Raw genomic sequence first — 27,740 nt, forward strand, 5'->3', positions numbered from 1 at the left:
AGTTTTGGAAAAAATGTTCTTCTTTCCTTCAGCTCCCCCTCTCCTTCCTAGGAAAATGAGGAACATGTAGTTAAACCAGAGCAGTTGTTAACTGTAGTTCTTTTAGGAGATACAGACTTGATCTTGTGACAAACAACTAACTTGTAAATGTTGAGGTCAAGGCTCTGACCTGTGAGCAGATAATTATTCTGTTACCTTCTCTGATTTTATTACTTTTATTCCAGGGGGGAAATAGGGAGTAAGGGAAGAGGAAAGGACGGAGAAGGGGTAGGGTAGGTAAGCTTTCCTATTATTATTTAAGGCCAAGCACTGTGAAGTAGATACATTCAATATTGCTGAAGTGTAAAAGCAGATAAACTGCAATTATTTATGTTTACTCTCAACTTCTACCACTGCTTTTTTGAAGCTTCAGATACCAACTTTGTCAGAGGCTCCAGTACGCTATTGCTCTATTGGAGAGGCTCCTTTGTAACTTTGTCAAGCTGGCATACTAAATTTAATTTTAAATTAAATTAGAGAATGGTGATGCCTGGTGTCGAGCCTGGCATACATACCACTGGTGGTGGGAGAGAAGGAGAAGAAAAATTAATTGATGTGTATGGTCTTGTCTTTAGGAAAACTATCTTTGCTCCAACTTTTATTGCCCAGTTGGCAATAGTTTGGCTCAGCACAATTCCCAGTTGCTATGGTTCGGGGGTTGACGTAGCACTTTGGAAGTTCACAGCTCAAAAAGGGCCATGAGCTCTTCTGATTTACAGACAAGCAGATCTGCTCTTTCTTGCATGTCTCCTTGTACTTTTATTTAGTTACAGACTTGACATTTGGATGGGGGAAGGAGTTCTTCTGTTGCTGGTTTGCCAGAAATGTTCTGCAGGTAAATTGGTAAATGTGTTCCACCTCTAAAAGAAGGGTATTTTTGGGCAGCTGTAGTGCACTGAGGTTTGCTTGGGTAGACTGTAGATGTTGGTGGGAAGAGGGAGTTATATTGCCAAGCACCTTTATTTTTGAGTCATAAGTCTGTATTTTCCTAGAAAAGTAGATCTTCAAAGTTCATGTTAGGGGGATCCAAACGAAGGTATTTTTAGATGGGGTCATTCGCTCTGCCTTTTGTGAACAGAAAGAGTTGGGGGTTTTGAGCCTGTATGCTTGAAGGACTTGAGGCACGACTAAACGTTAGGTCAAAACTCAGACTCGTATTCTGAAGATATATTTTTCACAAAGATGGCCAAAGGAAAACACATAGTGAAACAGTCATATTTCTTCCCTTTTGTTTATTGGGATTCCTAAGACTTCTCTAATGGAGGAGAGATGGAAATCCTGCTGCATGGGAATTGAATGCTTGAAAGATAATGTCCAACTTAACCCAATAGAAAAAATCCTTGAGAAATTCCTGAAATGTAGTTCCATAATTTCTACTTTGGCACAGATACTGTTTTGTATGAATTGTGTGACTTTTGGAACAATGTCTCTTTTTTTCTAATCCAGAGGGCATATTCTTAGGAGTCACAGCGAGTTAGTAATCATGTCCACAGCAGACCGTGAGCCTGATGAGCAGCAGGAATGGCATGAGGTTCAAAGTCTCTTTTCTAACTCTCTGCCTTAGTGTCAGGGTGAACGTAGGCCAACAGTGCCTTGCTGGGTCTTTGCCTCTTCTAGCTGAGTTACCTGCAATGCCTGGTTGCATCTGAGCTGACTCCAGAAGAGCTCTGTTGGTTTTCCTATCATTTCAAAACCAACCTTGAGCAAATATGGTTACTTTATATTCTGCTCTTTTTTTTACATCCTGTTTCTTGCTCCCTTTTGTTTGTGTTTTGTTCTGACCATGCTTGTGAGCCAAATCATAGCTGTGTTTACAGGTTGCGAAGCTGTGTAAAATTATGAATTATCTTCTTGCTGTTGTAAGTCAGCAGTGGACAGGAAGAAAGTTGAAAATACTGAATAGGCAGCATATTGCTGCGTAGGCACTTAATGTTGTTACAGTGTGATATAAGTTAAAATACTGCTTATTTCCTTTTTGCTGTTCAAAACAACCTGAAGCATGTTATGACCAGGATCTAAACAATAACTGAAAAAGTAAAAACAAACGTTTTAACAGAGAAAGGCATGGCCTGCCAAATACTCTGTGTAATTTATGACTACATGAATAATCAACAAACAAAATACTTGAAAACACCTGACCTTCTGGGTGAAGACTTTAATTTCTTTTTAAAACAAAATGAAAATGTGCAAACATTCCCCATAATATCTTCAAAACTGAAAATAATCCAAAAATGAAACAAGAGCAGCAAGGGCTGCAGTGTCTTCTGGAGTTTGCTAGCAGTTTAACGAATCTGTAGATATAAACCCATAGAGGTATCAATGACAAATTATTATAAAACTTCATAAACAAACTTGGTTAGATAAATAATATTGGAAAACATGCCTCAGTAAACATGCTTGCTTTTTTCTGTTTCATCCTTGTTTTTGAAGAGGCCCTTATGTGATCCGCAGAATAAATAACTTCCTGTGTCTTGATAGCTATTGCAAATGACAGCTCCTACTGCTGACATTCCTGCTATTTTTAATCTGAAGTAAGTTTGTGTCCTGTAATTTTTTTAAATTTATTTTTTGAAATGAGTGCCTCATTCTGACCTAGCAAGCCGATTTGCTCAAGGAAAGACCTTGCACAGCTTTGGAGCGGCGCAGGGGCCTGTTGTTGCTTCTCTCTGAAGTTCTGCAAGAGGGAAAACTAAACTGCGGTACTTACAAGAAACAAAAGCTGTCAGGAGACAAATACTGAGCAAATCCCTGTAGAGTGTCTTAAGACTTCCTTTGCAGACCTTTGAATTGATTAGGGCATTTTAGCTCTCTGTCTCAGCTGTGCTTCTGACATCTGGGGAAAGCTGGAGAAGAGCTCCTGTGCCTTCCTCATCTTTGGGCAAAGGCACGGGAGGGATGGGAGACCCATGGCAGCCTTTGTGATTGTGAAGTTGGATGTTGCAGTCCTTAAATCTGAATAACTAGTCAGGCAGGCTCAGACTGCCCAGTTACCTGTGGGCTTTTCATTGAGGGGGGATGGGAGCAATGATGGTGAAGTTTGCACCAAGCAAAGACTGTGACCTCTGGGAGCACAGAGCCTAATCCAAAAGTTGGTAAGAGCTTTTTTGAGTTTGTGGGACTAGTGAAGGGGGATGTGAGGCTTTTCAAAAACAGTATTTTCTTTTCCGAACTGATGAGAGTCATGGCAATGTCCTTCCTGGACACCTCCTGTTGCACCTGGCAGTCCCCAGTGCACTGAGAGCCTCCTCATGTCAGGCTCTTTCCAGGGGAATGGGAGAATGAGTGAGGTCTGCTCTGAGCAGCTGTGGTGAGGCCAGTGTCCTTGCATATATCAAATGGAGAGAAATAGTAACGAGGGGAGATTAATTAGATCTAGTAAGCAGGAGAAAAATAGCACCCAAAATGCCTAACAAAGCTCCTTTTTGTATAACAGCATCCCACTCTGGGAGCTGTCTTACTTTTGTGTCCAGCATGGTCCTGCTAGCAGCAGATGTATATGTAAAAGGTCCCAAGCTACAACGGTGTGGCTTACCTTCCTTTTTATTGTCCTCATTGTAATATTTTACTGTTTTTCAAAAAAGGATGTTTTGGTATTGTGATGAATGCTGATGCACCCGAACTCTTGGGCTTTACTGTTAATTCCATTCTTGTCGTTAAAAACATGGCCTTTTCTTCTGCTTTTTACTTTTCATGTTTGGGAAGGAGGAAAGCAAGTAAATACAGAGCTGATGGTTTAAGTCACTGTTGCCAGATGACATTCTATGGGAATGTGGACTTGCCAGTATGTAGATTGTAAATAGTCCTTTGATTTAATAAGGGTCTGTTAAGTACAGAGCACAGCCTACAGTAGTGAGGGAATAGGAATACTTCCAAAATAGGTGTGAGGGAAGAAATTACCCTTTAGATTTCCCTCCTCTGTGTGCCCAGCTTGCTCTGAGAAATAGTACTCTGCCTCCCATAGCCTACTGAAAGTTGTGAGCGTGTCTGAGGGTAACTTGGTTCAGAGTTGGTGCTACACATTTTGCAAGATTGGGCGACTGTGGCTTTATAATGCTGAACAGATGTCATAAAAAACAGTGATGAGTGCCAGCGTTTCTTGAAACTGCAGCCTGGAGAACATGATGGAAAGCAGTGTTTGAGAGGAAGATGCTGTCATGAACAGTGCAGCCACCCCCTCAGGAGTCCTCTGAGTCCCGAGACCCTCTTGTGAGAAAATGAACTAAAAGCCCTTTAAGTATAAAACATGCCTTATGTGAAAGAGGGTGGCTGCAACTGGCCAGGCGGTGGAGAGGGGCAATGCACACTGGAATATAGCTCGAGGCTATAATGAAATTTGGATGAGGGTTTTTTATGGGCATTGTAGTAGTAAATCATGTTATATAAAATATACTAGGCTGTGGGAGCAAGCTTGAATTGGAAAGAGCTCTCCCAAAGAGAGTGTGCTGGTGGTCTGGCATGCTTCTGTGGTGGTGGAAAAAAGTACCAAGGCAAACTGTTCAAAGAAGCTGAGTAGAAACACAATACCTAGTATATGTGCTGCCTCTTTAGGATGTACAAAGAGGAGTAATTGGAAATCGGCGCTTGCTTCTTGTAACTTTGGAGTAAAGAACAAGTATGAAGAACAGAACACAAAGAAAACTGAACAAATATTGACTACATAAGGCAATATCCTTTATCTGTATGTTTGCAGATGATGCAGTAGTTTAAAGAGAACTTAAATTTGATCCTGTTTAAGCTATTTTATTAAAAACTTCAGAAATCTGTTTTATCTGCTAATAGTTTGTTAACAAGAAAATGATATTTTGTTTTCTTTTTACATGTGAGACAGATAAAGGGAGAATTGGCTAGAGGAGAATAGTAAAAACAGTGGCTTTATACACTAGACTGTACTCAACGTGCAAAGGAAACTAAAGGAAAGAGAAATGTCCCTGTCTTCTTTCCTCAGTTTCTCTTGGTTACTACAGCAACATCAGATACTTACAACATTAGGTGAAATCCGGAGGATGGTTGTTATTTTCAAGCTGACACTGTCCCCTTACAAATGTGAAGCCTTCAGCATCTTTACCACTAGATGCAGTAAAGAGTCTCTAAAGACGCACTAAAACAAATCCTGCTCAACTCTCTTTTATTTTCCTTTTTGTAGTTTTGGGGACTATACCGAGATTTTGCTAGCCTATTCTTCCACTTGCTGTAGTCAAAATAAAGATCAAATGCATAGTGAGATGTAGCATAAGATATCGCTCAGCCTGTAAATGGAAGGCTTTGCCCTTCTTTTTACAAGACTTGCAGTTTCCTTCAGCCAGGGATTTCCTGTGGGGCACAGCTAACCCTGCTGCAAAGGAAGCTTGCTGCTTTCATTGACTTTGTTTCTGAAAAACTAGTATTCAGTGACACCCATGTCTGGAGAATTTGAGTCCTTTCCTTGCTAAAGGAAAAGGGCTCCCTCTGCTATGCTAGTATAAATATAAGAAGAAGATGTATTTATGTTTTGCTTTGTTTTTTTTAATCTACACAAAGACTCAGTCAACCCAACTTTTTATATTATTGCATCTGTACAACCTCCTTGATATGTTGCTTCCCAAGGTAGGAAATACAGACAGGCTTGATACCTTTCCTGCCAACAAAGAAACATCTCTCTGCTGCCCTTGTCAGGTGTGTTTGTGCGTTCTAGGAGTTGTGGGCACAGTGCTGTAGGTGCGTTTGGCTCTGTCTGTGGATCCACGGCTGCAAACTGGCAGCAGCTCCTTCCCCGTGTCCCTAAGGAGAGGTCTATGGTCAGGCAGTGGGTGTTGTTGCAGGTGAAATAAGTCCTGAAGCCTCTCCAGCCACAGCTAGCCTGTGGGCAGTACAGCAAATGGGGCAAGTGTCGTGGACAGCATGTGTGTCCAATGCATCCTGCTTTGCTTCACCAGCCTCAGTTTTAACTTTTCCACTGTTGCGGGTAGCCCATTGCTTGTAAATCCATCAGGTCGTGACAATCATTCCAACCCTTTAGGTTATAAGTGATTTTGTGAAAGCAAATAGTCTTGATACATGAAAATGAAGAGAAGATGTGTGGCTCCCTAGTAAAGCATCCAACTGAAACCAAACATTCAGGGTTAGGTCTGCTTGTGCCTTTACCTAGGCAAGTGGCAAATGACTGCTTTGGTCATTACGCAGGGCTTTTGGCATGTAAAGTTTATGTGATTTCTCAGGCAGGGGTCTTTCCAATTGTTTCACTCACACTATTAAAGTTTTTGAAGTAATCATATCTGGTTTTCCTCCCTCCCCCCCCCCCCCCCCCATTTTTTATTCTTGCAAGTTCTCTGCCTGTCCATAAAGGCCAATGCAAAAAATGACCCCTATTTTCAGACTGATGTTTTTCACCTCTGTGGTTTACACGGAGACTTTGGCCTATTTCTCACTTTATTGCTTCTTATTAGTGAGAATGTATTTCTAGTGTTCCTTTTAAGATGATCTGCTGGTCTAATTAGTATTGATATCTTTAGCATGTTTACACATTTGTACCTCTTCATTAGTGATAACAAATGTCAATAAAAGGCAGATTAGTTTAGAAAGAAAAAAAAGGGAGAAGCTTTCTATAAACAGTGCTGTAGTCTTTGTGATGAATTGGGTGTAACCCTGGAGAGTGGCAGAGGTGAAACAGGCTGTCTGTTAAACAGGAAATGAGTGATTAACATTTTTTGTCCTCTGATCATAATTATTCCCACTGGCTGAAAAAAAATAAACACCCCTTAGTCTCTCTTTACTATAGTTGCAGAATAAAATTATAAGCTGTTAGTCATTCTGGCATTGTATGGATGAACTGCTACTTTATTACTCCAAATTTGTATTTATTTATTTTACTAAACTTTGCTTATAATTGTGATTCATGTTTTCCTTGCAATAATCTGCTTGTGCTCTGCATTTAAGGACAGCTTTGCCTCAAACCGTTAGTTGCTTTCCTGGTTGCTGCATTAGAACCTGCAGTGAGTAATTGTAAGAGGGCTACCTGCCTGTCATGAATCGCAGCAGACTTCCTCACGGCTTATTGCACTACAGATAATTTTAATGGTTTTAATCCCTTTGATGAACACACATTAGCAGTGGTGCGTGGTGCTAATCTTGGCTTCACTGTCATTCAGTGTGGCATTGGCGTATCTGCAGGTGTTCTCTTGCTTACCTTTCTTGAACGAAAGATGTATTTTTCTTGTACACATGATGGCCTATATTCTGTGGAAATGTTTTGAAAGACACACATTATTTTTAATATATATAAAATATATATATTAATTATATCTCTGACCTCTGATGGTTTATTAATTGAATGCCTTATCAGCTTTTCTATGATAGCACCTGGGACTGATGTCAGGGCACCCAGGTTATGCATGCCTCCTCCTGCTTTGCTGTTTTTGCGTTACTGCTGTAACTGCAGCACAGGCTGCTTGCAAAGGCCAAAGGTCTGAGAGCGCTTAAAGAGGGAGGAGGAGAGGCCCCAGTTATAGGGGCATCCTGATTTTTGAAATGTTCCTCTTCAGTGAGGCCCCAGTGCTGGCAACCTGTGTCACCAGTGAACTTGGGAAATGCTTCTTCATCGTAAGCTATATATGTACATATGCATAGATATATGTTTCATATTTGTGGAAAACAGAAACGTTTGTTTACAAATACAGAACCCTTATATTTGTCAAACACTTATTTTCTATCTGTTGGAATAGAAAGCTTACAGCATCAGTTTTGTAAAGGCAGCATTAGGATTTGTCTGGATCACCAAATACATAGTTATCCCTGCTAGCTTTGAATTTTTTTCACATCTGGTACTTATTTCTTCCCTTATTTTCTACACAACTTTGTTTTGTCCTGATGGTTATTTGCCCCTTTTTTTTTTTTTTTGTTATAACACTGTGCTGCTGCCTTCTTGTTGCCTTTCTTTTACCCCTGAAAACTGATACATTTTAGACAAACCTGTGGGCTGTCTTGGCTTCCCAGATTATTTTACCAGAGAGAGAGGAAGTTCCATTTGACAAATCCCTTTTAAAAATCTCACAATTTTCATATGCATCTTCGTCTGTTGTTTTTCCTAATCAGTGTCACTTAGTTTCCTTGGCTTTGAAATGCTAGCAAATGTTTATATATTTGGTGTATGCTGTGTTGATGTTATATCATGCCTGTATTGTGGTTATAGAAATAATTGTAGCTATAAAACGAAGTATTGGCACTGATGTAGGTGGTCGTTAACCTGTTTGTGGCTCTGTGTCTCTCTTGGAGGTACAGAAGACATAAGGGTGGTCATAAGAAGTTTTGGTTGGGGTCATCACATGTGGAACAGTATCCAGGTGTGTGCTTGCCCTGTGTGTATACTTCTTATACCATGCTTTACCTTGTTCATGGTTTTTACACTTGTTCTTTCTAAATGCCTGTTTAGGGAAAGTAGGCAGGTGTTATCAACTCATTAGAAATGTCCAAACTGTAATTATGGAAAAGTGCTTCAAAGGAGTCTGCCTAGAATGAAGAGGGGGGTATCTGAGGATAGCAATTGGTAATTACTCAAATACATGTCAGTAGAGCTGCCAGTTCTGACACGTAAGTATGCATAGCCAAGTCCCTTAAACATCCATGTCTAGAGCTGTGCATGTATTTTGTTACTACATACCATGTTCCAGAGGAGAAAGCTACAGTCGTTGTGAAATCCCATCCAGTCCTTGGAGCCACGTGTGGCAACAGGATGCAACCTGGAGGATGGCCAAGCCCCTTTGGTGTCCAAAGTTTTTTGTCTCCTACAGCCATGAGAAGGAAGTATAGGAGAGTGTAAATCTGAGGATTTAAATGCAGAATGTGCAGGATTCAGATTAATGCCACTGACGTGGTCACAGGAGACTCGCCCTCTGTTCAGGAGAGACATGTATAGCGACCATATGATAACTGTCCCATTCTTGTACCTTCATGCATGCAACAAGGGATGCATTGCTGAAATATTATAAAATGAAACAGTCTGTGAAAGTATCTCTGTTTGGAGATGGTGTTTCATGGGTGGTAGTCTGGGAAAGACTCTTGCTACGCCAGAGCACAGAGAAAAAGTGCAAGGTCCCTCTAGTAAAATTAAAGTGTTTATGCACTTTTTCCAGCTGACACTTCTTAACCATGTAACAGTACAGGACAAAAATGAAGTCAAACAAAAGCAACCCCCCAAGAACAAAGGACCCAAAAAAGCATGACCTGTTTGGGAGGAAATCCTGCCCTTCCACCTTCATGCAGCTGCAGGTGGCAAATTGCCAGCATCTTCTAAATATGACTCTTTGACCTGAGGCTAAGTGACATGCTTTCTGTACATGGTCTTATCTGACGATGGAGAAGGTTTCTGAGCTGTAATCAAAGAATGCTGCAATTGGGTGGTAAAGATAGCTGTTTCATTAGCATTTGAAGCCTCTGACACTGCAGCCAGATATTCCGTTGTGTTGGTGAACATTGTAGTATCAGGAACCCTTTTAAGAGAGAAATGTGGCTAAGGCTGTTTTATGAACAAGTGTTCTATCTGTTGACCAAATGCTTTTGAGTGTCCAACACTAGCTCTGAGGCAAACCCAAGCTCCATGTGCAGCATCTGCATCTGAACTTCTTGTATCTCATAGTCATCAGATAAGAGACACAGGATTGCCTTACACCAGACTGTCGTACCAAAGGAAATTCTGGTACATCTGGAGTTATCAATGTTCTCTTTCCTCCTTCACCCTGCCCCTGCAAAGTTGGCAGCATAGTTGGAAACCACAGCAAAGCAGGTGCAGGCAGTGTAACTATCCCAAGTAGACCTGCCTCTTTCACCAGTCATGGTCCAGCTTAGCCTTGGATAGATGCTACGTGGTGCCACGTGCCACGGTTATCCCCTGCTGCTGCTGCTGTCTCGCTGTTAATGCTGAAGGAACCCTGAGCAAGTGTGCAGGTGAACTTCCTGTCCTTTGCATACTTTCTTAGGAGGTTTTTTTGTGACTACTTTTTAGAGTGGTGCTTGCCACTGAGGGTCCAAGAGGAGGGTGATTTGAACAACTGGACCTGCTGTAGAGTCCCCATACACAGACCTTGAGAGGTCTGATGTCTTCTGTAACAGTATATGAAAATCCTGGGGTCTTCCCTTCTCTGCTGCAAAGGTTTTTTTGCTTTGTTGTTGTTTCCACAGAGGGACTCTGCTGTTTCTGAATCCTGCTGTAACCTGTCAGCTACAGGACATGCTAACACAGCTGACTCACGTGCCAGCCACCACTGATCACAGTAGACACCTCTCAACAGTGATGATGTTAGCAGATGGGTTTCTGAACTTCTATCCTACCAGTCTTCAACCCTAACTTTTTTGCCAAGCATGTTCCTATTGCAGTATTCTCCAACTATCAGTTAAAATAAATAAATAAGTAATCTCCCCCTTCTCTCTTTTTTTTCTTTTTTTGAATTGTGATTATCTTAGAGGGTCATGGCAGAATCAGTCCTGAAAGCTCCAGCTTCCAAATCCGTTTCAGATACTGTTTGGAAAGATCTGAGAACTACAGTAAGATGCTGTGGCCCAATTTGTATTTGCAGCCATTTCAGCTGATGGCAGTGCAAGCTGGCTAGCAACATGTGTAGATGGTCCCCTTGGATGAGATGTAGGAAGCAGTGGACGGCTGAGATGTCTTCTGAATGAAATACTGATGGGCAGTCATTAGACTGTTAATTTTAATGGAAATGTTTGACCTCTGTATTATGGAAGCAGTCTTGCTCTTACAGCCTTCCACTTTGTTATGGCTGCATCTGCCTCTAGAGGCCAACACCTTCTGCCTTTGTTACTAGTTACTGGTGAATCTTTTCTGAGATGCCATGGCGTACTTTATTGCAACACCATCAACATAGGCACCTTGATAGGAAATCCACTCATTTTTGTAAAATTTATTGGCTGTTGCATCCATTCCTTGCTCTCCGTTTTGGTGGCTATCTCAGCACTGTGGCAGAATGGGTGCTGCCTGTGCCTGCGTGTGAGGGTATGAGGGTGGGAGAGACCATGGGCACTTGAAGGTGCTTCTACAAAGTTTGGGTCTTGCAGCTCCCTGAATACTCACAGATCCACAGTTAGATCCTGCTTGGAGAGGTTTGCAGTGGCAGCAGGAGCTCTACTCTGCTTCCCGCTCCCTTGCATGCTCCAAGGGCCAGGGTGGAGGAAAGATGGCCAGCATGACTGTATGGTTTTGCTTCAGTAAGTACAAGCCTACAGTGTTGCAAAGTTTAACAAAGCAGCTGTGTTTTCGGGTGTTTCTTTTTACTAAAACACCAAAACAATTTACTGGAAAAGTAATTAAATACCTCAACTTTAATTGTAATAGGGGTATGATTTTTTCAGCAATTAGTAAGGTAAAACTTAAGTTGCATGTTTTAGTATGAATATCTCGGATTTTAATGCAGTATCAGGTATCAGCAGAACTATTGGCACCCAGGGATTAAATGGCTGAGACATTTATTTCTTTAATCATTTTAAAACATAAAGCAGTTTGAGTTTTTTGTTGTTTAGAAGAGCAGCAAGCAGGGCATTCTCGCAGCAGTGCGGTTTGGCTGTAGGAAATGTTGGAAATGCAGCTGAATGATATAAACATGTAGATTCAAAGGAATAATTTTCTTGGCTTCACAAGTTTTATTAGCTGGTATGTGCTCATCACGCTGCATTTAGCAGATACTGGGTTTGCATATTTTGGCTCTTAAATCAGCAAGCAGCGATAAGCATATCCATGGTTCCTGGTCCGTATGCTGAAGTATGTTATGAAGTCGGTTCATGAACCAAACAGGAGCGAAGGCTCTTTGCACTTTATCTCAAAGGCAGAAACTCCATCCCAGGAAACACCCCACAGGTGGCAATAGCCCTGCTGCCATCCTGACAAGGTTTTGATAAGATTCCAACATGGATGCTCTCAGAGCGATCCGGCATGTGGGCTGCTGTGTGGAAACCAGCCTCAAAACGTGGCAGCTTGCTTTTTGCGTCATTCAGGCCAGGTTTTGGGAGGCTTTGTTTCGAAGTGCCGCCGAAAGCCATGGCTGAAGGCATCTTGCAGTGTGCCGCTGAGCGCCCAGCCACTGACAGCCGTGCCACTTTTCCCACTGCCAAGATCCACTGCTGAAACTATACTTTTTTATCAGGTCATGTTTGCGTCTGGCAAAGATTTGTAGACACAACATCATTAACAGCAGTGCATATTTTCACAAGATTTACCTCTTCAACACTTTTTCCAAGTTAGTAAATCATAGCTTCTTTAATGTCCTGCTGGCTGCGTGAAAAACAGGAATTTATGTAACAAGCTCTGGGCCGCAAACCTTTTCCTGTTAGGAAAATTTTTTTTTCATTGCTGGCAGAGTTAGGAGACAGCTCTGTTACTCAAAGAGCGACCTCAGATGTCCTCAGTACAATAATACCAGATTATAACATTTTTGATGACTAAGGAATAGCAGCGATTTCTTAAATGTTTAACACTTCTGTTGCAGAGAAGAGGGAACTGAGCCTTAGCACGGCATTTTCTCTGCCTGATGTTTTGTGTGTTTGATATGCCTATTTTGATAGTAAACAGTAAGCCTGAGCCAACTGGGTATGTTTACAAAATACAGTAAAAAAAAAAATGAACTGGCGCAGGAGGTTTTTTAATCAACAGACATGCAGAACAACTTTCTTGCGACATTTCTAGAGCTGGACTTGTGTCAGCCAGGGATTCGGCTGTGGCCCTTGAGTGAAAACAATGGGCTGTGCCAGGCAGGCCTCACGAGGCTTCTCGGGTGGCCCTTGGGTCCGTGGGCAAGTCCAAAGATGGATTTTCAGGTTTACCCTCCTGATGTGTTAGCTGCACCTGGTGAAAATAAAATGTCAAGGCCTTCCCTAACACCCTGTAGCTAGATAGAGGATGAGATTTTGATTGCAGGGTTACCTGCAGTGAAGAGATACAGTTCTATGTTAATTAGTTAATATGAGAATAGCTTCCTTTCAAAATTGAATAAGGAAGCGCTCAAATTGTCGCTGGTGTTTGTTTAACTGGGATAATTTGTTAAAGGTGGTTCTTTGGAGGGGAAGGAGAGGTTGGAAAAGCATCTGAGGTTAGGCACATGGTTTGACTCCTTGCTGTGCTGGTTGAACAGCGAGATGCCATGAGGCCATGTTCTGCCATCTTCTGCTGTCAAAAAGCGCCTTGTACCCCTCTTGGGGTGAAGCTGCACTTCTATGGGGGTAGTCTCAGGACACGGATGCCTGTAAGGTGTTACAGGACTGTAATGTCTCCTTGCTGCCCTTGTCTGCTGAAGGTCTCCTCTTCAACCCCAGAGTAGCCATTCCTGTTGAGCTCTGCAGGTGGCCAGGCCTGCTTTGGGTGGTTGGCTTTCCGTGGTCCACAATGTGTCATGGCACTTCTAGGGAATTTGAGCCTGTTGTCTCTGATTTGAGCCCCTGAGATGACTGTTTTCACCTGGCATGCCTCCTTATGGTCTTTGCTCCTTTTCTTCTGTCAGCTGGATGTATAGACAATGAGGAAAGATGTGCATCTTTGAGAAAGCAGATGTACACAGGAGGACAGATAGAGAAGGTAAAGGAAGACATTTCTGGAGATGCTGCTATCACAGGCAGCACTCTGGGTTGGGAAATACAGCAAAAGCAGCCAGAGACCACAGCAGTGGCTGTGTCCCTCGTCCTCTCGTTTGCCTTACAACGTATGCAAAGCTCCTTGAGCTGTATCATCCTCATGGTTTGGTGTTGTAGTAGGTCTTGGGGGTCAGCTTAAAAACTTAAGAGAAGATAGATGGGGAGGAAAAAAGGTGGAAAATAGGAAAGATAGAACAGGGTTTTGGTCAAGATCAGCCTTACTCTACTTAGTTTTCTAGAAACAGTCTTTCCATTTTTGTTCCCCCGAATTTTTCTCTAGACAAATTGCTAAAAATGGCTGAGTGGAAGGCAGCTACTGCATCACTGATTTCTTTGCCACTGAGATCTAATTTCTGTTTTACCCATTTCATGTGTTTTGTGGTTCCCTCCTACTTGTTCTACATGAGCTGCAGTCCTAGCACAGACTGTGGGTCCCCATGTAGACTGTGCTACTGTCCCACCCTCCTACCAACATACATGGCTGCCTATTTCAGCACTCTTTGAACTTGTGGCCTTTTGTTAGCAATTATGTCAAAACATAGGACAACTTTTCTGTTGATATAATGTTCTTTACATGTGCTCAGCAGAAAATTACACGAGGAAAAAAATGTTTATCTAGAGCTTGGTAATACAAAGGGTAGTTTCTTCTTAACAGGTCAACCTGTGGGCTTGGATTTTGGATTTTGGGATCTTTTTCTTTTTTTTTTTTTAATAGTTAAGAACAAAACTTGAAACATTACTCATGGCCGAAGAGATAACGAAAAGCTTCAGTACCTCTGGTCAGTCTTGGCACAAGATATCTTGTGCACTCAGGTATTAGAAGAGTCAATTTTGCATATTAAAATACTGATTTTTGAAAGACAGAGATGGTTTTAAGACTGGGGTTTTAAATGCAATTTTGTCTATGCTGTTTGCATTTCTTTCTCCCATATGATTTCTTAGGCAATTTGTGATGTTTATTTATAAAACTTAGAACTTAATCCTCAGCTGGTTTTCTGTATGTGTTTTCTCACATAACACAAGTAATATAAACCTCACTAATGTTCAGTGGCAATACTCACAGGCTGGCATGTTTGCAGAGTTTAGGGATGTGCAGAATGAGAACGCATTATAAGGATCATAGAACAGGATCTAGCATTTCTGATTTTTGCATAAAATAATAACAAAAAACCCCCTAGGTTCAAAAAAGGTTCAACTCATTAGAGTGAAGGTGATAATGAGATCTTCAGTCATCGTCTTGGTCTTCTAGTATGTTTTGTCTCCTTTATGAGGAATTTGTTTTTCAGAACAGCTCCTTCAGTATTTTATTTAACTTTTTATAACGTCAGTTGTGGTTGGGCCACATGACAGACAAATTGACGTGGCAACTCTTTGCAAGCTCATTTCAGCTAGTTCTGAGTGGTGAGCTGATAGAAGATGTTTCCAGACTGGTATGTTTTCCCATTTCATGATTACCCCTATGTTTTCTAGTAAAATGACAGTATGTTTGCAAAGACAGATATTACTACGCCATAAAAGACGCATGTTTTCTCCCATTTCTTACACCTTATTTTGTTTTTCAGAATTCAATCCGTCACAACCTGTCTCTGCACAGCAAGTTCATCAGAGTGCAGAATGAGGGAACAGGGAAGAGTTCCTGGTGGATGCTCAATCCTGAAGGAGGAAAGAGTGGCAAATCTCCTAGGAGGCGAGCGGCATCCATGGATAACAACAGCAAGTTTGCCAAAAGCAGAGGAAGAGCTGCCAAGAAAAAAGCATCCCTTCAGTCTGGTCAAGAGGGAAATAGTGACAGCCCTGGATCGCAGTTCTCGAAGTGGCCTGCAAGCCCCAGCTCTCACAGTAACGATGACTTTGATAACTGGAGTACATTTCGACCTAGAACTAGCTCTAACGCTAGTACGATTAGCGGAAGACTTTCTCCTATTTTGCCAGAGCAAGATGATCTTGGAGATGGGGATGTGCACTCCATGGTATACCCATCATCAGCCACCAAAATGACTTCTACTCTACCCAGCCTTTCAGAGATGAGTAATTCTGAGAACATGGAAAATCTTTTGGATAATCTTAATCTCTTGTCACCTAATACATCAATGACTGTGTCAACCCAGTCTTCATCTGCTACCCTGATGCAGCAAACACCAGGTTACTCATTTGCATCCTCGACTACAAGTATAGGTTCACCAAATCCAGACTACAGGAAATTTACATATGCTCAAGCTAGCATGAACTCTTTGCCCCAGATTCCTATGCAGACTCTTCAAGACAGTAAATCAAGCTATGGATCGATGAGCCAATATAACTGTCCCGCAGGACTTCTGAAGGAGTTACTGACTTCTGATTCTCCGCCGCACAATGATATCTTGGCATCAGTGGACACTGGTGTTTCCCAGGCTGGTGGCAGGGCGCTGGGCCAAAGTGTGCTGATGGTCGCTAACTCGGTGATGCCAACTTATGGCAGTCAACCGCCCCACAACAAAATGATGAACCCTAATGCCCGCCCTCACCAAGGACATAACCAGCCAACACCTGCAGTTAATGGTCGTGCCTTGTCACACACAGTGAACACCATGTCACATACATCAGGTCTAAATCGCCTGTCAACAGTGAAGACTTCGTTACAAGTGCCTATGAGTCACCCAATGCAGATGAATGCTATGAACCCGTACGCCCCTGTTAACAGTTGCAATGGCTACGGAAGGGTGGGAATTGTTTCCCTTCACCAGGAGAAGCTTCCCAGTGACTTAGATGACATGCTAATTGAACGGTTGGACTGTGACATGGAGTCAATTATCCGTAATGACCTTATGGATGGAGAAACATTAGATTTTAACTTTGACAGTGTATTGCCTAACCAAAGTTTTCAGCACAGCGTAAAGACAACCACACACAGTTGGGTGTCAGGCTAGGATGTAGTAGGAGGTAAGCTGTGCTTTTTATAATAAATCTGAAAAACAGCTAAAAGGAAAAGAGATGTTAAAATGCTTAAAATCTGGGTGGTCTTCTATGTTGACATGTGAAGTGAGGTTTGCACTGGTACATTAGGATTGCCCTGTACCAACTTCTGTTACTTTGTGTGGAGCACTAATGTTTTGCCATTACCATTTTAAACAAAAAAACTTGGTGGTAACTAGCAATTAATCAATAAATTTTTTTCCCCATTTAAGGTATCTTAAAGCTAGTTTGAACTTTTGATATTTTAATAGATTTAATCTTTTGGTGTGAATGTTAATTTGTTCTTTCTGTTGTTTGTTGTTTTTTTTTTTTCTTCCTAGGCTACGGTTAAATTCTCCAGACTTGTCTGACAGCAGGAACTGAGAAAAGCAGTACAAAGATGTCCTTCACCTTCCTTTTTAATTTTCTTGACAAAGCTGTGCGCATGCACTAGCTTTTTTTTTGGGTCTTTTTTTTTTTTCTTTTTTCTTCCTTTCGTCAGAGTTGGCAGCAGAGTATTTTCCTGTACAGGATGTTTGCCCAAGGTTTGCAGGTTATGTGCTGCTGTAGATAAGAACTGTGCAATTGGGAATTTCATTACTCTGAAGTGCCAAATTCACTACACCATATAATCACAGCAAAGACTCTTACTTACATCATGTTGTGCTTTCGGTTTTGTACAGTATGATCTGTAGAAGAATTGTTTTTTAAGACTATCTGTTTTGGTCCAAGAAAAGTTTATAAACTTTTGTAAGAATACTGTGATGATCTCATGCCCTAAATAAGTTTAACCTTCGTTGATGTTACCTGTGTTTTGATGAATTGAGATAACTGTGGACTTGCCTTGCAGCAGTACGAACTGCATTATTTTACTCAAAATTGCCACACATTTCATATGGGAACAGAATAGCCTGTTAAATATGATCCTACTAAACTCACTGACTATTCAAAGCAAACAGTAGGTTAAATGCCATTTGATAAGTTACCTGTATTCATGCAAATTTATGCAAGAATATATCTGGATTTCATTGTCAGACTAATGACTTTATTGTTGGACTTGAGATAATTTTTGGAATACTTTCCAAGCTATTTTTCTTATAATTAAAGTCTACTTTTGTTACATAGGCAACTTAAAAAAAAAAAATCTGAGATCTGGCAGCATTCATAATCTCTTCATTTTGTACAGTATTTTAACTGGATTAAGTACATGTTTTTATAAATTTCCCTAGCACTTGGGAGTGCTAATAAAGGAAAAGCTTAATAAGGATCTTGAATACAAAACATTTCTGTCCCTTTTTTTGTTGTGTGATGTATAAATATAGACAACTTTATGTTTAGGAAATATTTAATCAGTTTTATATATGCATTTTTAGAAATGTCATCTGCTTCTACTATCATTTTAACCCTGACTACCACAAAGTGTTAAGTATTCATTGTTAGATGCTTGTACAATGCTTCACATTTATATTTATTTCATGGAGGTCTCATAATGTTTGCGCACTCAAGAGCAGGACCTTTCGGATAAAATTCTAGATTTTGATAAAAAGTGACAAATTTATCATTTATCTTAATTAGCAGTAGTTTTAGGGTTTGTCAGTGTTTCTGTTGTAATGCAGTACCTTTGAAGAGGCAGAAGTGCTGCTTTTGAGTGGGAGGCTAAAACCTATTGCAGGACAAAACATTACTTTTTTTTGAAGTAAGAAAGGTTAAGTAAGTGGCAAAGTTATACAAATACATGAGATGTAGGGTAGGGGGAACATCAATGACAGAGGCCTTGTTCCTGTGGAAAAACTTGTTCTTGTTGGAGTAGGCACACTGACAGCTACCTGAGTGTTTTCAGGATTGGATCTTGGATAAATGATTTCTGATTTTTCATAATCACATGATGCGGTTTTTATGGATATGTGGATAACAGGCCTCACCTGTCTTTTCACTGGTTGCTACACATTATTTGTGTTATAGAAATCCTTGGAGCTTTTTTATGCACTGACAGGATGCACAGCTTTTGTGCTAGGGCTGGCTGTTGTGCAGAGGGGGAGAAATAAACGTTTTTCCACTGCTTTTTCTTTTGTCTACATAGCCCACAACTGGAAAATGTTTTAACTGAAACTTATCTTCGCTGTAGTGATGGCTTATGGTGGAGAAAGAAATGGGATATGCTAAGAAGATGAAGTTTAGCAACAAGCCATATACTTAATGATCCTGTTACGACTTTCCTAAGGCTCTGCAATGTGTTTATTGATGTGCTAGCATTTAGCTCCCTGTTGGGCTTAAATCACTACTAATTACAGCTGGTCCTACTTTTTTAGATATCCTATTACAGTTGTCAGCAGTTCCAGGGGCTCTGATGTTAAGCTGTCCTGTGATACAGGATCTCCCCCAGTGTGAAATCAGTCTTTGAATTTCTGTTGAGCAAAATGAAATGTTCCTAGTGCTGAAGCCTCAACGAAACCGCCTGCTTTTACAGGCAAATATGTCTACTAGCATCTTCACCATCAAATTCATAGTCCCTGAAATGATTTATACTCCCAGGTAAATCCTGACAGTGGAGCAAGCAAAAGGCTCACATACGGGTTTTCCAAAGATCCTTCTTTCTGCTGAGTGTGCAAAAATGTTTGCTTCCAGGTGGGCACTGATATGCATAGGCCAAAGTAGTTGTAAAATTCACCTCTGCATGCAAAGAAAGCAGTACTTACAGCTATACTCCATGGGGTTGCAGCTGAACATGCTACATGTAACAATATACCTCCTGTTTATTATTTACTGCTACTGTATAACTTCCTGTATACAGATATTTTCTTCATTTCCTTTTATAACTATAAATAACATAAATGTAGCTGTTCCTTAATTACAACAGTCTGTAGGAAGCTGCTTTTAATTATTATGAGAAAACAGTTGTAGATAATCAGAGGTTTGGGCTGTGTGGTCAAATTTATTTCCTTTTTTTTTGTGGTGCCATTCTAATATTTTGCAATTGTAATTCTGGAATACTGTGAAGTCTGGTGAAGGGGCATGTTGTCTGCCTTGAAAACAAACATTATGTGACCTCTAGTAATAAATCCTTTTTTAGTAAAAGTACCAAGTTTCTAGAGTAACTTAGTTTGTCAGAATTGTTGTAAATGATTGGTTTGTGAATTGTGCAGATGATCTTACCTATGCAGCCTTGTTTTTGACTTTTCTCTGGTTTGTACTGTTATTAAAAGTTTATTGTATTATAGAGCTGTTCAGATATTTTAAATATAAAGATGTATTGTTTCCATAATATAGCTATATGATATATGTTTAGGTAGTAGATGCATTAATCGGAAAGCTCTGCTTTGATAAACTGACAATTTGCCTACATTTATAAGCAAAAGTCATATTGCTTATCATTGGCTTAAGTCAACAGAGCATCCCTAAGAAGACAAGTTAAAATTGGACCAATTATAAAAAGTATAAAATTTGCACTTGTTAAACCACTGGATGTATGTTAGTACTTTTTTATTTTTTTACTGATTTGAAATTCCTATTTTCATTATGAAATTGCTAGGATCCTTAATTTATGACTGATTTTAAATATGGTATTCTCATTATTATTATTATTATTTTGGTAATCATAATGTAAAATGCAGCATGGTTTATGCAAGCAAGAAGCAAATTACTTGGCATTAAAACTGGCCTCCTTTTTGAGGGTGTTCCACAAACCAGCAATATCGTGAGAGATTGGCATGTACATACTGCTAGTTCTACTTGCGAGTGGTGTGACAGCTCTTCAACGCTTCACTGCTCTGACTTAGTCACATTGCAGAATTAAAATTCATACGTGGATATTTTCAGAAAAAGTGCCTGATGTACTTCTACAGACACACGAGAACAATCCCTGACAGTTTGTTGTATAAAGCCATAAATGTATATAAATTATGTTTAAAAGGTTTTGTGTCCTTTCTTGTATACGGAGAATGAGATTTGTACGAGGATTCTACTTGTGATTAGTAATCCTTTTACTCAGACATTGTCGTAATCACTTTCCTTACCACGTAATCTTTTTAATGATGATGATCCCATTTGGACAATCCTGATGGCATTAGCAATTTTATACAGAAAAATACCTCATGGTACCAAGTCTTGCCTGGCAAGATGATACCATATTAATGAGCAAACACTAACTGCAGAATAGTTCACAAATTTTCCATTACTTGGTATAAAGGAATTTCTCTCTCTTGGCATTGCTTCTGGAATTGGAACTGTAGCAGGTACAGGAACCTAATAGGGCTGTGTTACCAGTGTTTTATCACAACATAGTGTGCTAAAAGTAACTTGTTTACAAGTCTTTGAGACTAAACGCAAGAAGAATCCATGCTTGACTTAGGGCTCATGAGAGATCTTTGTGTAGAGACGCTTTGTTACTGGAAGCTGCATTAGGCAGCATCAGACCGTATTGCCAGTGCTTCAACAAGCCTAGTTCAGAGAAAATTACAAAAAAGTCCTGAAATCCTTTCAGAATGGGTATTTGTAAGTATAAGCTCTTAATAAAATTGCTATGACATGAGATGGTAATTAGTGTATCAGAATGTTATGTAATACATTGTTAAAGAAGAAGAAAAAAGGGGATGCTAACAACCATCAAACCACAGGAAAGAATTAGTCTTTTAGTCCAAATTACATGTTAGATCCTAATGCTACTAAATGTGGGAGAGAGCCGGCTCTGGAGAGACATTTTTCTCTTCCCTCCGCTCCCCCTGTTAAAGCAAGATGTTTCACAAATTCCTCTTGGCCCTCTTTTCCCTCGGTTTCGCCTCTTGCCTCCCTCTGCCCCTTCTGCCTTCCTGAAGTATGTACCTTTTCTCGGAGTAAAGTTTTTTCGTTGCCAAACATTTGGGCTATATAGGCCAACCTGCACAGTGCTGCTCCTTTCACAGCCACACTTTATGCTGTGGTGGCAGGAGCACTGATGTGAGTAGAAAGAGCAGGAATGTCTAATTTATTTTTTTTTTTTAATTTAAATTGTGTTTCAAAACAGAGCTGGAAGAAAGGAGGAGAGGCTGCCAAAACAGACAGCCAATAACACCCACGCCACAGTAGTCTTGTGAGGCCCAGAACCCTGCTTGCCTGCAGGTGGGGAGGGAGAGGGGTAGCAGAGAGCAGGCTTTAAATGAATTGCTGGCAAAAATGCCAGTTTGATATTAAAGTGAGCAGAGGAAGACCTAAAAACCATGAAAGAATGCATTGCACATAAACATAGACATATTTAAAGATATTTAAAAAATAATTTCCCCTTGTACTTTGCAGTTCCATCTTTATTTTAGCTTTGCCCTTTTTTTTTTTTTTTTTCAGTGTATGTTTTGGAAGGGTTTTTGCACGTTAGGGGAAGCTGAAGATATCTCCGCTCATGTTTTGAAAAGCCTGACTTCTGGAATGGGAGGGTTGTAAGATCCAAAGATACCCTCTTTGGGTGTTCACGAAGCCGTTGTTGGAAGGGATGCGTGTCTAATTGGGACATGATTAGTTACTTCTGTCAGGAGAGATAGTCAAAGCTTGTTGCTTGGGAAGGGACCGGCTAGCAATTTATGCCAATCTGGCAACAAGGGATTTGAATCTGCTGATCAAGCACAGAGACCTCAAAGCATCCTTATGCTCTGAGTCAGTTCTGCATCAATGTAATAAACATGTTTTTGTGCAGAAACATCAGCTATTATGTCACGTCAATTGACAGTCCAATTAAAAGTACAAGTAGCATTAGATGTTGCAGCCGTTTATCGTGCAGCTGGTGTGCAAAGATGGATTTTGTGAAGACCACGAGAAGGAAAAACTTGCACTGTGGTCATGCCTACTGCTGGACTTGCATGGAAATCCCTGTTCATTACCTGGTGATGTTTTGCCTGGGGTAATGTTCTGGCATGTGCCAAAATGAAAGCTAAAATGAGGAGGCAGGGACAGCACCCCATTTTACTTCATTTTGTTTTTCTAGTTGCTCTTGGACCCTGGGGCAATCAGAAACTTTGCACGTATTTTTTGTGAGTAAACTTGCATGGGTGTTTATCACTGAGATGATGGGAAAAGGGATGAAGGCTTCATGCAGTACAACTGAAGGAGCACTGCAGGAAGGCCTGTGGAATGAAGAATATGACAAGGAGCTTGTTCATAACTTGGAACCTCAACATTTTACATACTTGCTGTGTGCTCATCTATAGTTGCTCATGCCGTCCTTAAGTGAAGGGGCCTTTCTAACGGGTTGCATTTCCTTCTCAGTGCCCTAGAGTGACAGTACTTGAGCAGGCAACTGCCCAGAGCTTGTACAGGTGCTTTGCTGGGTTTTCAGGAAACTGTGGAGTTTGTCAGGAATGTCTAAATTGTTTCTGAAATATTCAATCAACTTCAATTTTGCTGAAGTTGGAGGACTTCATGGAAAAGTCCATTACCAAAGTCCATGTATATGCATTGAAAAGGGAGGGGGGATGAGAAATTCTGCAGGTATAACGAGCTGTTTCTGGGATGATGAAGCAGGGCAAGAGGTTGCTTCAAACGGCAAAGGAGGCTGGATTTCTCTGGGGTAAAGGCTCAATGTAGTGAGAAAAGAGCTTCCTTTCTGTTGGATTTTGAAGTTGTGTCCAGTAGCAACCACAGTCGGCACAATGTCCGGGGCCAATTTGTTGTTTAGGACTTTCTCACGAGGTGAAAACAAGTGATGAGCTATGAAACCCTGTGAGAGCTGGAGTCTCATTTCAAGAGTCCAAGTAAGTTACCACTTCCTGCTCCTCCCTTTCTTCCCCCTTCACCCCATCAATTTGCAGCACATGAGAGGTGTGTTACTGTTTGGGTTGTTTTTTTAACCTTTCCACCCTGCTCAGAGGAGTTGGGCTAGGCAAGGCCTTGCATCCTTCTTTCAGCTCCAACAGTGATGGCTGTGATATGGAAGTTCTTTGCCTCATCCTCCCCTGTCAGCCCATACAACAGACCTCTTAAATTAACACCCAAATGAGCCCCAAAACCAAAGTTAATTCACTCTGTAGATGACTCCAGGAGCTATTTGAGGTGTGAAGTTTTGTCTGCCTGTGGCTTTCGGGCTGGGAGGCTTCTAAATTGAAAACAGCCTTAAGGTGGCAGGGAGAGTCCTGGGAAAGGGGCTCTACTTCCTGGTCTGCTCTACTGCTGGCCCTCTCCCACCCTGCCTTGGTGTTCCTTTAACCCTTGCACTGGGCCTTGTTGGTCTGCAAAGCAAGGCTTTCACAGGAGGGGTTTCTGAGCAGGGTTTCCACAGCCCAGATGTCTCATTCTACTGCAGGCAAACTGCTGGTGTAAGCCCATGCGCCTGGAAGTTTATTTTCAGCCTAAAATGAGAGGCACAGCCCTCCCACCTACAGACTCCTTGAGCAGCTGTCTGTCTCAGTGGGCCTGGTGTGGTAGGTACAGCAAGCCAAGAGCCTGCTGGTGACCGAGCAGCATGCCAGGTGGATGGGGATTGTATTCACTCCAAAAATAACATTAAATAATAATATTCAGTATAATTATATTGAATATGCTGGACTCCAATATAACTGCTGGGAGACCTGTTGCTTAAATAGAACTGAGCGCCAGATAAATGAAGTAAAAAAACCCAATGGTGTTGCTCATCTTTGCAAGGGGTCCTAGCATGGTCAGAAGAGCTGGGTTTGACTTCCACGTGGGGTAACCTCACAGAATGTGCAATACAGACTTGGTAACAGTGTGGAGTGATGGGGGTAATAGTGGCTGTGTCCCTGTCGGAAGGAGTGATGCTTCACAAATGTGGCTAAGTCAGTAACATGGGGACATGGGTGATCAGTATAACCTGTTTGGATTTTCAGTGGCTTCAGAAATTTTCCTCACTGAAGTTCCCGAGACAACTGGGATGTAATGGAGGTCCTCTCAGTTCCTAACACTGCTTTAAAGGGTTGGCCATTTGAGTGCGAGTAGTACTTGGTTTTTCCAAACTAGGAAGGCCACCACTGCCTTCCCTCAAGGACCTGTGCTGTTCAATGAGTTTGAACAACGATCAGTAGAAGCAGTTGATCTAAATTGCTGAGTGCATCATTATGCAGGATAGCGAAATGTCAGGCTGTGCCAAGAGTTGCGGAAGGGTTTCAGGATATTTTGTGACTAGCTGATAAACAAGCAGATATAATTAAGTGTTGATAAATGTGAAATAATGCATAGGGGAGAAGGGAAAAGTGAGTCTAGCACATATGGATGCATAATGAACCCTGGATGAGGTGCTACCACCATGAGAAAGATTTTGGAGTCGTTGGAAGGATTTCTTGCAAGTCTCAGCTCACAATTGGCTGTGGACAAAAAGACACAGTGGAAATAAGAGTAGGAAAAGAGCATGGAAAACCTCTGTTGTGCTACTGCTGACGTGCAAAATGCACCTATATCGTAAATATTGCATGCTGTTTGGTTTTTAAAGAGGGTATTGCCGGGCTACAAAGAACCAGAAGCAGAGCCTAAATAGAAGAAGGGATGAGTGAGGGTGGGTATAGATGAGTGAGGTGATAGAAATTTGTAAAATTGTGGATGCTGTGGAGAAGGTGAGTAGGAAATGATTAATCAGTATTTCCTGTGACACAACTGGGGGTACCCAATGAAATGATCAGGTAGCAGATTTAAAACAAACAAGAGGAAGTACTTTTTCACACAGTACATAGTTAAAATTTGGAACTCATTGCCACGGGATGTTGTGGAGGCCAAAAGTATAAATGGATTAAAAAATGGATTATACAATTAATAGAAGATAGGTCCATCAGTGGCTATTAAGTACAATGGTCCGGATGTAGCCTCTAGCTCAGGAAGTCTCTAAATGGCCCTTTGCTGGAAGCTTGGAGCATGTATCAGGGAAGGGATTACTCAGTCCATGGCCTGTTCCTTACGCTCTTCTCTCCTACATATCTGCTACTGGCCACTATCAGGAACCAGCCATTGGCGTAAGTGGACCTTTAATCTGACCTCACAAGGGTGTCTTATGATTCTTAGTTGTGCTGGTAATAGGTACAGCCAGAAACAGCTGCCCAACACCCTTCTGTGAGGAGGTTTCAAACATCCACTTGTCCCTTTTCAGGTCTCTGGCAGTGGTCATAGACTGGCTGTCTCTTGTGTTGGGAATCTTACTTGATACCTTCCACTGAGAGGCGTCAACTGAGATTATGTTCTCACCATAATAAGCTGCAATGTAACAAATGCAAAACACCTGGTTAGATTTGTAAGATTTTAGGGTAAAAAAACATGCACAAGACAGACCCAGGGACAACTAAAATCTATCTTCTCAAGCAGCTCTTCCCAAGCAGCAATCTGGAGGCTGCTCTCAAGGCAGGGATAGGATAGTGTGTTACAGATCCCAGCCTCACTTCCACACCCACAACTAAAGCACTACCTTTTTTCACTTTTCTTGGCAGATAAGGGGTTAAAGTAATTCATGTGGGCATATGAAAGCTTTTCAAATATAGTCAACAGTGATACTGGACAGTGAGCCTAGCAGAACCAGTCTAGAAGTAATGGTGTGTCAGTGGGAGCAGCTTCTTCAGTGCTGACAGCTGAGGTCAGCCAGAAGAGAAATGTGTGTGAACTATGCAGTTTTATCTCTTTCTAAATGTTTTAATGATGTAGAATGGAGTTCTAGTGGAGGACAGAACAGCATTTTCTTGCTGGATCCATTGTTTGAGCTCTTTCCTTTGTATGTTAACAGAATGACACCAGCCTTATTAACTCACTGTAACTGATTAAGAAATGCTGACCTAAAGATGCGAGGAAAGGTAAGGCTTGTTTTCCTGCCTGTAGCTGAGACAGCCCATTATAGGACTTTATGTGAAGAGACACTGAGTAGACATCGCAACGTAGTCTTGAATGCCAGCAGCTATAAATACTGGATGAGAGTGAATTTATGCTGTAGCTCACCAGTCAACATGCAGGAAATCACAGACTTCACTCAAGTGTTGAAAATGTAATGCTAATGGACTTCCATATGCATTGCAAACGTAGCTTTCTTTCCTTAGATCTGTGTCCAAAGCTGCTTGCTCTGCGAAGCTTTGAAATGTGAAATCTGATCAATGCTGACTCTTCTCAAAACATTCAAAAAGAATTTTTAAGAAAGCTGTCACCTCTGTATGTTCCCCTTCAACGGCGAGTGGTTGTTTTCTCTAAATTTCCACCATTAAAAGAAAATGGAGATATCTAAACCTCCATAAATACAACCTGTAGGTTGTTTAAATTAACTTAATGTTTGGCACCTCAACCAACTGAAACCTGGACTTTTTAATGTATTTCATTTTGAATAATAGACAACCATGTGCTTTATAAAGCACTGGGTAGGTTTTTTTATCAAGCAGATCCATTGCCTCTTCCCTGTCTTTTCTCACCCACTTTCTCCTTGCCCATAGGTTTGGCAATGGCTTAGTGACACCCAAATCACAGGTGCAGTGTCACAGACTGGGCATCCAGAGCTCTTTCCTGTTTATATTGGCATCCATTATTATTTAGCTTCTCTTTTACTTGCTTTTATTAGTAGCCACAAGGTGTGAAGCGTTTCTCAAACACAATGAAAATATTCCCATTCTGAAAAAGCTTGCAACTGACAATTTGTAGTAAGCAATTGTTTTTGTATGACTGGTTTTGAAGGCTGCTATTTGTCTTCTCAAAGTTTCCTAGTTTGTCCTGAACCCTGTTTTGACTGTATTAGCCATTAGCAACATTAAGATATGTTGAGGTCATTATGAGAGCTTCAGGAAGCTCTCTGCCACCCACTCCAGAAGCTGTGCAGATACTCCGATGCTATTGCAAATGCAAAGTGAAACATGTGAGACTATTTCCTATGAATAAACTTAATTTGGAGGTGATTTGTATCAACTTTTTTCTTTCTTTTTTTTTTCTTTTTTTTTCTTTTTTCTCATGTGAAATGGTCTGTTGGTATTTACACAGTCAGTTAGTTACTGGGGCTCTGTGGAGAAGTGGTAGCTTCTATCAAGCAGAAGTTTTGACTTCTTGCACCTTTGGCCATGTAAAAGGAACCCACAACCTAGCTGACCATGACAGCTCCTTTATTCACTGCATTTCTGTGCATCCTCATAGTTTGACTGAGGAACGCCTTATAATTCCCTAATTTAAGAGGGAATTGCACACCAACATTACAGTTGCCTTTTGTGCATTAGTTAACTGAGTGATGATACAAAGCTGTTTGGCAG

The 27,740-nt window shown here is 41.0% G+C and overlaps 1 protein-coding gene across 1 annotated transcript in view; it reads left to right on the forward strand.

Annotated features, from left to right (window-relative positions):
• The window catches only part of FOXO1 (forkhead box O1), a 72,339-nt gene extending 44,944 nt beyond the window's left edge, over window positions 1-27,395 (forward strand). Inside the window, exons 2-3 of the mRNA XM_074859774.1 lie at window positions 15,207-16,563; window positions 16,917-27,395. Of these exons, the coding sequence (XP_074715875.1) occupies window positions 15,207-16,550 (1,344 nt within the window). The 3' untranslated portion in view covers window positions 16,551-16,563; window positions 16,917-27,395. The remainder of the gene's footprint in view (window positions 1-15,206; window positions 16,564-16,916) is intronic.
• The last annotated feature ends 345 nt before the right edge of the window (window positions 27,396-27,740 follow it).

Source organism: Strix uralensis, chromosome 2 (genome assembly GCF_047716275.1).
Source record: "Strix uralensis isolate ZFMK-TIS-50842 chromosome 2, bStrUra1, whole genome shotgun sequence".
In the NCBI taxonomy this organism is placed as follows: domain Eukaryota; kingdom Metazoa; phylum Chordata; class Aves; order Strigiformes; family Strigidae; genus Strix; species Strix uralensis.